This window comes from Phasianus colchicus, chromosome 16 (genome assembly GCF_987193195.1).
Source record: "Phasianus colchicus chromosome 16, bPhaCol1.hap1.1, whole genome shotgun sequence".
In the NCBI taxonomy this organism is placed as follows: Eukaryota; Metazoa; Chordata; class Aves; order Galliformes; family Phasianidae; genus Phasianus; species Phasianus colchicus.
Window position 1 is genome coordinate 15457321 of NC_143451.1, and position 11980 is coordinate 15469300.

Sequence of the window (11980 nt, forward strand, 5' to 3'; positions counted from 1 at the left end):
CATTTCATCACAGCACACACAGCAAGCAAAAGTTACAGAAGTCAACTAATTGTAACTCATTACCTAACTAGATCTTACAGTCCTTATGTTCTTTTTAGATTCACATATATGATAAAAATAAACAGATACCCAAACATCCTTCAAAATTAATAAAGAATTGAAAGAATTGTTTGTTTCTTTGGAAAGGACAAAGACTTGGAGCTCTTGAAAAGTCCTTCTGTGGGCATTAATCTTGTGAAAATCTGTGTCTGCCTCGTGGCATTTCTTGGAGCTATTTAAGATGTTCCAGTATTTGCAGATCAAAATTATTCATTTCAAAATTATCTGCCAATGCTACAACGGTACTGATGTATTGCACGTTTAAGGTAAGACATTACAGGGAAGCAAGAAAACTTCAAAACAAGGCTGAGGGAATTACCACACTGCAGAAAATTAAAGAAAGCTACATGGCTTTAAAGAATACTGAACAATTTCTTCATGCCTTATACATTAGCCAAAACGTACCTCTCCACCTGCTCTAATGAAAGACGCAGGCCCTCATTTTGTACAATTTTCCTGAATGGTGAAAAAAGAGTCATCTGTTAAGCAAACTCCCATTTACAATTTCAGTGTCATCTCAGGAGATATACATAGAAGAATAATACCTGCAGTGTGATTGCCAGGCCAAAGGCTATCACTGATGTCAGATAACACTGTGCACTTGTCTGACATGTTTTATATGTTCAGCACATAATATGGTTCACCCGAAGATCTTCAAGCATTGTTCCAAGATTAATGGCCGACAGAGAGAAAGACACAGACAGCTCAGATAACTTCCGAGTTATCAGGCATCTCCTTCATTTAACCACACTTACTTCCACGCTGACTATCGAGGCAGGGCTATACAAATCTATGACCATTTCACCGCTTACCATTCCATTAAGGACATTGAAAAATTAATGACAGGCTAGGTCCGATATCAGCTTCAGTGATCACTCTGGCTCATTAGGGTTTTAGACCGTTCCTCCTTTCAGCATTACCACTAAGCAGATCAGTGGAGAAAACACAGTTTCTGTCCACCAGAACACACTCGCTCTCTTTCTTTCACTCACACCAGCTCTCCGGCGCTGTCAGAAGTCTTCTTCTATCTTCTGCTGTCGGAAAGCTCTTTGGGCTGTGCCTTAAGGCCACGACTAGAAGGAGCACTGCACGACCACCTGCACACACCCCAGGCAGGTCCCTTCACATGAACAGTGCTCCCAGACTCATACGTTGTTTGCACTGAGACTGTCCCACGCTTAGCAAGCGTTTCACCCAGCTCTCTCCACCAGTCCTTAAACACACGACTGACCTCTGTCTATCTGATTTCTTTGCATGCTTTATGCACACATTTTAAATGCTCTGCAGAATCCAGACACTTGCTTCTCCGTTCTTCAGAAGCCATGTCTGTTAAACAAGTGACATTTGATGATTATTTACGATACGATTAACTAATTTATAGGGTATTTTTTACTTTATACATTATTAAAGGTTGTGCACCCTTCTACTGCTATAAATTAATGGCAGAAATCCCACTGACATCACTGAGGAAGGTGGTAAGCAGAAATCACTGGAAATCCTTCAATACCATTTACTCCATCTACATTATGTTATTACTGTGGCTTCGTATTCTGCAGGTCACAGTGAAATACAGCCACACGTAAGGCCTCAGGTAACAGAACAGTACCTCTGTGCATATCTGTTACACAACAAAAGGCAGCACACAGGTTCTTTCACAGCCATTAACCTTCGGGCTCAGTTATTCTGAAAATACATAGAAAATTTGAACAATTTACACTTTCTAAGATCAGTCCATCTGCAATTACCCTCTGTGCTGACAGAAGTCAGAAACAGCTTGGGCAATTGTGCTTAGGGTCAGAGTGAAAAACCGTGATACTGAGTCACAGATGCACTGGCAAGCCTACCTGAAGACAAACACATAGCACACACAGCAGTGCCACAGATCTTCCAGGGCTGCTTTCTATGGGGACAGTACTGATAAGAAAAGTCTCTATGAACGAGATGTGTTATTACTCAGTTATGTTAATCCGTTCCGCTCTTGTGTTCAAATATGAACCAATCTCATTTACACAGAGGTGAGGATGGGACTTGAACACGAGATGCTGCTCCTAACCCACGAGAACGCCTGTCTTTGCTCAGCTCAGCCCTGCAGTGCTGCTGGACGCATCCTGCGCCTCGGGAAGGAAAGCTTTGTCACTGAGGCTTCTGCGGCCTGGATTTCAACCCTTGTTCTAATATTGTGCAATAAAACAGATAAAAAAATACTACACCATTATCTTAGACCTTTACATGAAATATGGTGATGACTACGGCACAAGCAAGCATTCAGATTGGATTCTGTACTTTCTTCTATACAAGTGTATACCTGGAGTGACAAGATACAGCATCTCAAATGGGGATGCAGACTTCAGTGATTCCTGCAATATTCACACTAAGATCCTCTGCCATCACTGAGACAATGGCATTAATGATCAACCACACAGGCTGTTCTAGTTACTTCCAAGCTCATTACAAAGGCAGAATCTGTTATGCAGGCTCACAGCACAATTGTTCTAGCCCTAACACTACCAGGGCTGAGAGATGGAACTGCACGGGTTTTAGAACAGCTGCTACAGCATCTCTTTACACTTCTGTAGTTGCTCTCAGGTTGACACCTCTCCTCTGATCTCACCTGAGACAACTGCTGATGTTTCCTTTGCATGTGCTGTAAGTCATGTCTTTGGTTGGTTGCCACTGCCAATTAACACTCTGTACTTCACACAAACAGAACAGAAAGAGCACAAGGCTAGCCCCCAGCCTGCCAACGATTTACTAAAACACAAAGTTCCACTGCTTATTAGTTAACTGGACTTGACTTGGAAAGAGAAAAATATATACATTGTTTTTAACTCATGAAAACAAATTTATTTCAAAGCGGAAAGGAGAAGATTCCTAGCAAGAGCTTATTGATATGAAGACTCTGTGTTCAACACCTGCATCGCCAGGAGTTCGGCTCTGAAAGAAGGAAACAAACAGAAGGGCTTTAAAGTCCTGTAGTAGCACAAACTATGACGCCGGAGAGGGAAAAAAAGAGAAGTGAAGTGGTGCAAGTACATAAATCTTAGGAAGAACAACTCAATAGTACCTTCAGAAGTCATTAGCAGAGCAAAAGCAAACAAAAGAGCAGCAAATTAATAATTTTTCTTTGTAGGAACAAATGTTAAACATTCCTGGAAACAGTACTCGGATTTTGTATCAGATTTTGCATGGTTGTTAACTGCTTGCTACCTAGCAGCTCCTCTTGTAGAATAAGAAGCATTTTTTCCACAGCATTACATTGCCTGCGTATTATCTTTCACAAATTTTCTTCTACAGGCCTGTTTTTGAACCCTCACAGGGGCTGCAATCACCCAGCGTAACACATTGCCCTGCAGCAGGGGAGCGGGGCGGGCGGTGGAGCTGGGCAGTGGGGTATTTAGTTGAAATATCCCTTTGCACGCTGTACTCATTCCTGATGATTTCATTCTAATCGTAGCAGAGGGAAACCTGTACTTCAGATGCGGTGTCATTAATAAATAAATAAATGCAGGTAACCCTAGAGTCCCACCCGTATCGATATACAGTGACATCAACTTGATTCTGAAATTCAGCTGTTTTAGGCTTCTGTAAATCATCTTTCAGACAAGATAAACATGTCCTGTTGTCAGCATTGAATTTCAAACGTTAAACGATCCCTTCACAAGCAATAACAGTGAGCATATGGTAGCAATTTGCTCACTTCTATTCAACATCATACTTCAATACAATATGTGTTGCAGTTAATACTGTGAATGCAATTTCACAAATAATTCTCAGTACAGAGCCCCACATGCCATACAGAGCAGGTGAGCTAACAAGGTGCTGTTCTTAGAGCACCTGGCACTCAGATTTTAACACAGTGCCTGAATAAGCTGCAGATGTTTTTGAATCTGAGCTCACCTCGATTTCATTATTTTCCTCTGTATCATTTTTTTTATTCTCATTAGCTTGTAATAATCAGTGTATTATGGCAAGTCAAACGTTTACACAAAGCAAGAAAAAATAAAGGAAGGCTGCTGCTACTGGGACCAGGAGCAGCAATGTGCTCTCACTAACATCAAGGGTGCCAATAGAGATCTTATGTAGACTGCCCTGGAGAAACATCTTGGCAGTAAAATATGCCAAAAGAAATGGCCACGAAAATCTTCTAAGAAATCCTGTATCGACTCGTGATGATCACAAAGGTGAAAATTCACAATGAAATGCTAAAATGTTCGTGCCAGGATGAGAATTACTACAGTCTGAGAAGGAAAACCTCATACCCACTGTTCCCAGCTTTAATTTTTTTCCTCTAAAATTAGGGACTTTGAAATAGACATAAACAAAAAAAATCCACTACTACACACCTGCAACTTCAATTTCTCAGCAGGGAAATACAGTGAGTGCATGTTGCAAACTGCACACACATCTATCTCCAGTAGAGCAAAGTCCGATTCCTGCAATTCCTTGCAAGTCTGTTACTGATTCTGTGTAATTTAAAATAATCAAAATAAATCATTAAGTAGGCCATCTGGTTATACGTCGCCTTCCAAGGAACACAGACAAGAAGATGGCCGAGTTGCTGAGTTCTGCTGCCCATGGAAGCATGAGCTTCTGTTCTGTCCCAGCCTGGGTACAGCAGTGCAGAACACGGTCAGGAAATGAAGCTCACAGGAGACAGATCCCCCTAAATTACACTGGTTTCCTCCTCCCTGCTGACAAGTTATCATTGTCAGCATGGCACATTCTCACCTCGGATCTTTCATCCCCACCTTCCTCTATACCCTCCAAAGGATGAACAGGCTTAAGGAAACCAAACCAGTTTCTTTCCACAAAGGTTTGACTGCTGGAGTCTTCTTGCAGTGAGCAGCCCCAAGGTCCAGGGGTTAACTGAAAACCTTTAGTACACCTGGGGCCCGAAAGGCTATGTTTTGATGGCAGAGTTGTACTTAATTAAGCACAAGTGGATTTATTAAAAACACTGTTCTTGTCGGCGTTATCTTAGGATATAAATAGGAAGAGAAGTTTAATTAGTTAAGGAAGAAATTTGAGCTAGGTCTCAAATCAAACATTTGATCCATGAAGCAGTAACCCAAGTAGTGGTTATTGTCACCTTTTGAATCCTTTATAAGTCAGAGTGACAGCCAGAGCCAACAAGACTACTTTGCCTGGTATCTCCTCAGCTATTTTTCCTTGGCCTAGCTGAGAAAACCATAAAGGTGAGCAGGTGACTTGAGATGAATGAAATGAAATTGATGTGCAGAGCTGCACTGGTAGTAAGTACAATAACCATCGTTGTAAGATTTTGAGCTGAACTCCTGGCATTCTGTGCGGACGGACCTCACATAGATAAGTATCTGATTTCTTTTTATACTTCAGAGCTGTTGGGGGAGAAAACAAAGAAACCTTCTTGGCTTATTTTTCCCACTGCCTATGCTGTTATTGGTATCATCCAATGCCTTGCATTCCAGTAAGACTGCTTGTTAGACTGATGGTAATACTGAGTTAAAGAACAGGATGTACTTAAACAGCATGCAAGTCGTAGATACAAAATAGGTTAAAAGATTGATAGTCAATTCACAACACTATTTCTGTAATCCATCTCATTAAAAAGCATTATTCCAGCATTGCTATTTTTAAAGAAGCACTGTACTAAATCTTCTAATTTACTGAGTAACAGCAGCAATTTCAGACTGATCGATTGGACTCGTCTGCCCTTGGAAGTCTTGTTAGTCACAAAGTGTTTAAACCACAGGAAAAATTGGTTCTAATGTGCATTTCCATTTCATAAATGTGATTGCAATACACTTTTTAACAGGTTTAAAATGAGCCTCACAGACATTCTAAGCCCTTCTGATATTGCTGCTGCTCTGCGGGACTGCCAAGGTGAGAAAACAATTAACTTGCTAAAAATGTACTATTTCCTGCAACACACTGCAAGTCTAATGCAGCCCCAAAGGAATACTGAACAAGCACACACGTAATCAGACTTCTGTAGTCTCTCCTGTAGCTGCCACAGTATGTATTTGTTCAGGAGATCTTTACGTTGGGGGTGGTTTGAGTTTGTATCCCATCCCCACATGGCTTCCCTCGGTGCGTGGCAGGGTGCTGCGCAGGATGGTAACATTTCCTGTCAGCCTTTACATACTGTTCATGTTTGGAACAATTAAACTGTAATGAAGCAGCATCCTCAGACCATCTAGGGACAGCGAACACAGAGGTCTGGGGTTAATATATTTATTAATTTATTTTCAGCTCCAGATTCCTTTAGTCCCAAAAAATTCTTTCAGATCAGTGGGATGTCTAAAAAGAGTAGTAGCCAGCTCAAGGAGATCTTCCGGATTCTCGACAATGATCAAAGTGGCTTTATTGAGGAAGATGAGCTCAAGTAAGGATTTTCTGTTACCTTGACTAGTAAGAGACTATCCAAAAATCAGCACTTCTTTCTTTCTAAAACTTTTCCGTAAGGGGATTCCTCAGGTTATGCTAAACATTGGTAAAACCCTCAGTAGATCGTTAGCGGTGTATCTGAGTAGACAACCCCATACCCAAAGAGCAAAGCAGGAGATGCCCACCCTTCTACTTGACCTCCTGGGGCTGGGCTCTGGTAGCAGCAGAATGCAGTGCAGCAGGTCTGGACTTACAGAGCAGAACTGTACACGAGGAAGATGTAGCTCATCAAACAAAGTAGTGTTTGGAGGACGTGGCTACCATGGCAAATATTTGTTTACAGATAGTTACCTTTATACCTTTTAGCTTTTAATCATACAGCCAGCAAAAACAGGATTATGTGACAACCATAACAAAGGGTGCTTTCCTCCCAGGTATTTCCTTCAGAGGTTTGAGTGTGGAGCAAGAGTGCTAACTGCCTCTGAAACCAAGACTTTCCTGGCAGCTGCAGACCACGACGGGGACGGCAAGATTGGGGCTGAAGGTATTAAATTCTATATAAACAGGAGAAGGTTCTAAGTGATTTGCAATTCCCTTTTATGTTGGTGGTTCATTAAGATTCCTTGAGTGATTTTGCTTAACGCCCTCCAATACTGACCTGTGTCAGATGGCACAGGTTCATCTCTGCAACTCCTTATGCACGAGCAAGTAAAAAAAAAAAACAACAAAAGCAACACCTGGCTGCCCTAAGGAACCTTCTCATTGCCACTCACTGTAAATTTCCAGCTGCTTAAAAGGAACAGATCTCTGTTTCTCTCCCACCTGCTCTGATGTAAGGCAGCAGGAGCACCACCCGTAGCAGCACGCACCAGGGCACCACCAGCACCGCCATCCGCTCACCTCCAGCAGTGTCCCCCACAGAAGTGCTGCCCGCAGCGCACAGGAGCTCCCTGCATAGCATTCACCTTCAGTTGTGTGTAAGGAGAACAGAATAACTGAGTGTCACCGCCCCAGAGGCTCTGTGCATGCTGATGGAAATCACCCATCAGATGAGGATGCTTCCTTTAGGAAGCAGCTCACTGCACCCACTCCAAGAAATGCTGGTGCAGATGAATGGCTGCTCGGCACAGAAACCTCCCCACCTCCTAATTCCACACTTCTGTGTCTCATGCTGAGCAGGAAGCAGTGCTCACCAAACAGGCTGGAGCCCAGGGCAGCAGCCCCATTGGGAAGCCCCACAGAGCTGAGAGAACCACTGCCTGCACCAGGGGCTGGGAACTGCTGCTTCCTTCTTGGCAAGGAGTCGAGCACAGCTCCTAAGGAAACGTGCCAGAATAAACACACATGATTTACGAAGCAATCTGTATCTTAATAGAGCCTTTCTGAGACAGGATTGATCAGACACTCAATGCGCAGAAGCCAATGAAAAGGCCTTCCAAATAACAGCCCCTGACTGAGAAACACAACACTCGCAGGGAACCCCACAGAGACTCTGGCTCTAGCCTGCCATCCCAATCAGCACTTCTCAGCTGCTGAAGCACCACAAACAGTAATAAGACACGGGGACTGACTTTTAGAACTTCTGATTAAGGTCTTCACTTCTGACTCAAATTCCACATTAGCCATTGCTTTATTTTTGCTCCAAATCATTGTTGAGCAGAGGACCAAAACCACCCCGAATACTTCATTACTCCCCATCACTGTCAACAAACCACTGTCTTTTCATCAGTTGTTTAACTACATTTGTCTGCCTAAACAGGAAATTTAGGAAATGCTTCTTTTGTGTATGTTTCTTTCCTTCTGATCACAAACCAAGACATTGTTTTCCATTCCTTTCTATTCTTAATCTCTTGATAAGCCATTAATATATTATTCCCAATTATTTTATTTTAATATTTCTATTGTAAATATTCTTTTTCTTTTCCCCACAGAATTTCAGGAAATGGTGCAGTCTTAAAGGTTCACAATGACCGAATAAGACAGAATTAGGATGAATCTGCAAGAGAAACTGCAAACCCTGAAAATCAGCAGTCCCTTCTGCATTTATCTTGATAGTGGCTTTATTTACTCACTGCATTAGAAACATAATGAAACACTATTTTTTTTTTTCATTGTGTGGACCATTAACTCTGTTCTAAACTCTGCTTTCCCAGAAATTTCCCTTAAAAATACCCAATAAAAATTAATCACATACTGTGCTCGTGTCTGTTTTTCTGACCACTAAACTTAAATGTGTCAATTCTTAAACGAAAAGTGATAATCTCTGAAAGACCTTGATCTTATCAGAGCCTCATATATGGCTGTGGTTGACGCCAGTGGGCGTTCTGTCAACAACGAGCTCTCTGGATTAAGCTGGAATGCTTCTGCATTGCTGCAGTTTTGATGCATTCCTCCCTTTCCTGCAAATGACAACACGCAGAATAAACTGCATTGTTTTCATCTCAGAAGTCTCTATAAATATTAGTGGTAGTGCAGGAAAAAAAAACTACTAACTTGGTTATTGGATCTTCAGCAAACATACCAGGCCCTCTTCCCCCTCCCACCTTGTATCTTACATGCATAACATAACAGTAGTTCAGAATTTCATCTTGGATTCAACTGTGTTCATTACTGAAGCAAAAGCACTAAAGCACACCAAATTTCTCCTTTTCTTAACATGAAGACACCAGACAGTACCACAAATAGATTCTATACTGACTCACCCTAATGCCCATGTTAGGAGCCAAGTACTGCAGAACTGGCCAAGAATCGCCTGCTGCTCTACACACGTACATGGTGCTCTACCATTCTAAACACCTGATGGTTACAAATAGAATTTTTGTCTCATTTCAGAACATTTTAATTCAGTTTAATTTAGTTCTTTGTATACTGGGATATCCAAGTATCCAAATTTAATATTGTCATGACATTTTCCTATTATTGTGCAAAAGTAATACTGATGTAAACTGATAAACATTAACACTGAATTTGAACAATATTTCTTAAGATTAAGAAATATATTTCTCAAGAAACTTGCTCACTCAGCTTGACTCACTAGAGTATCAAGGCCTTAAAAAACCAGATTTGCACAAGGTGAGGATCTGAGCCACGGAGGTTCTCCTAGCACAAGATGGATGTCACAGGATATTCACAAGAAATAAAGTTTGTTCTTGGCAATGAAATCAGTCTGATGACAGAAGAGTCTTGGACTGGTTCACATGTAAGCAACAAACAAACCACTCTCCGTTTCAGTGACAATTAAATGTCCTGACCTTGACTAACCAGATTACATTAAGCAGGAAAATGCATGCCAAGTAATTTTTTTCCAGTCACTGTTGTTCTGTACTCTCTCTCTGTACAACATCTCAGCCCTTGCACTGCAGTCCTAGACAAAGAAATGCATGGGCAAAGTTCTGTTGTTCTCCTCTGAGATGCAACACCTTGCTGGGGCAGGCTGCTGAACAGAAGGTGGACAGAAGATTCACACAGTGCCCTGATCCAAAACAAATCAATCAGTGAAATCAGAACCCTCTTCATTTCCAGAACACAGAACATTCGGCAGTTCCCTGCACGAAAAGTTCCTGTAAGACTTCTGACCTACAAAACTTAGGATCAATCAAGAGAAAATAGGGAAATAACTGATGTGCTGCTGTAATTCATCTTCAGAGCTGACATCCTATATTACCTGTCTAGCCTTTTCCTCATCCTGTCTTCCCAGCTTTTCTTTCATGCACACCACAGGTCTGGGCTACTAGCAAGTGTGAGGCATTCCTGTTAAACACGTGAAATAAAGCAAAACATTCACAATCTCGAGTTCTGCATGAAAGTATTTTGTATTGCTATTCAGTGACTGTATTCTTAACCACAGCCAGAGCTAGTACAAACTTACTGCCTTCCACTATAAAATCTCTGGGTCTGCAAAACACACACAGCCATTATTAAACCATCTCCACTCACTGTGATGCTCCAACAGCTGCTCGCGTTCCTTGACATCGCACTAAGAACAAATCTGGGGGAGATGAACGACGCCCTTGGGAAGAGGCAGGATCCCCACGCAGAGCTGCAGGGCCCGGCACGTATTAACAGGGGGCACAGAACAGGGATACACAGGCATTGTGCTTTTTGCTGGATCACAGCACTATTTTGTAATTTATTTGCTAAACTAATCCCAAACTGCTGAGTCTACGCATTTGTTAACACATTTAGACCACATGCTGCCAATGGAGCAGCTATTTGAGCTGTCAGCTGTACTTATTCACAGCTGTCAGCTCCAACGCCCACTGTGATTTATGGTGTGTCTTTTTGTTAAGTCTCTACTATGCAGCTGATGGGAACGCTCAGAACAGTTCCTACAAACAGGCACATCAGAGAATGGCTACATGTTCCCATTTTCTTTTTTAGTAATACTTGGAAAGCACCAATAAAGTTCTTAATTATTTGTCTCTTGATGCCAGGGCTGTCCTCTGTCAAGCTTCCACGTACTTATGCAGCAGTTTAATTTTAATCATCACGGGCTAGGAATCACATTTCAAACTCAGGGTGATTCGATGCCACTTTGCAGATGTGAAGGTGTGGTGTTACTGCACGTACAATTAAGAAGATGGGATGAAATTGGAACCTCAATTGAAGCTTCCTCCTGCCCTGTTAATTCGTACATTAGAGATGTAATAATTTAAATTAATCGAATCTATTACCACTTACTCTTCGTGGATTACCACAAATACCACACCAAGCACGGTACCACGTCGAGGCGGGGTTGCACTGGGCAGCGCCGCACTTCAGCAGTCCCTGCAGTGCCTCCGTTCCTTCCGGAGGGCCGCTCGGCTCCGAACGCCGGAGTGCCGGCAGAGCTCACGGTAAGCGCGGCACCGCCCGCGCGCAGCCCGTCCGTCGGGCATTTCGCGTATGCCAGCGCCCGGCCCCTCCGTGCGCGGGCAGCAGCTCCGCTCCGCCAAGTGCTGAGCGCGCCCACAGGCAACCGCAGCGCAGCGCAGCCCCGAGCCCGCGGCCGTTACGCCCGCGTCACACCGCGGGCTCAAACACCGTTCGGCTCAAACGCCGCGAGCGCTGCGAGCCGCGCCTTCGGGCGGCACGCGCGTACCGGGCTCGTGCTGCAGCCCGCGCGAGGCCGCCTCAGGCCGGCAGCTCCCCGCCCGCAGCCCGGCCGAAGCGCCCCGTGCCGCCCCCCCGTGGGACGGCGTTAAGGGACGCGTGAGGGCGGCACGGCGACAAGCGGTGACAACGTTGGAAAGCACAGCAAAACATCCTTTTGTTTCAGACTCGACCCGGCGGCTGTAACAGAGCCGCCCGCCACTCCTTCCCGACGGACCACGTGGCACGAGCTTCCGTTACGTCTTTCGCCCCATACGGGAATTTATTTCAGCAACACGGAGCCGATGTCCCCAGGTTCCCCAGCTGCACGGCTGTGCGGAGCGGTGCCGCACCTCTTCCGTAGCTCTACTAAATTCAACCGAAATTTGCTCCGGTTGGGTCTGGAAGTTCACAAAAAAGCACGAGGCGGCGGCGCCCCGCCCCG

General features: G+C 43.7%; 1 protein-coding gene across 1 annotated transcript; it reads left to right on the top strand.

The window, feature by feature from the left end:
- The first annotated feature begins 5900 nt into the window (after positions 1–5900).
- LOC116237469 (parvalbumin, thymic CPV3) lies at positions 5901–8422 on the top strand. Its single transcript, XM_031606652.1, has 4 exons — positions 5901–5961; positions 6331–6463; positions 6900–7009; positions 8397–8422. Exons 1-4 carry the CDS (start codon positions 5901–5903, stop codon positions 8420–8422), a joined length of 330 nt encoding a protein of 109 aa, XP_031462512.1.
- The last annotated feature ends 3558 nt before the right edge of the window (positions 8423–11980 follow it).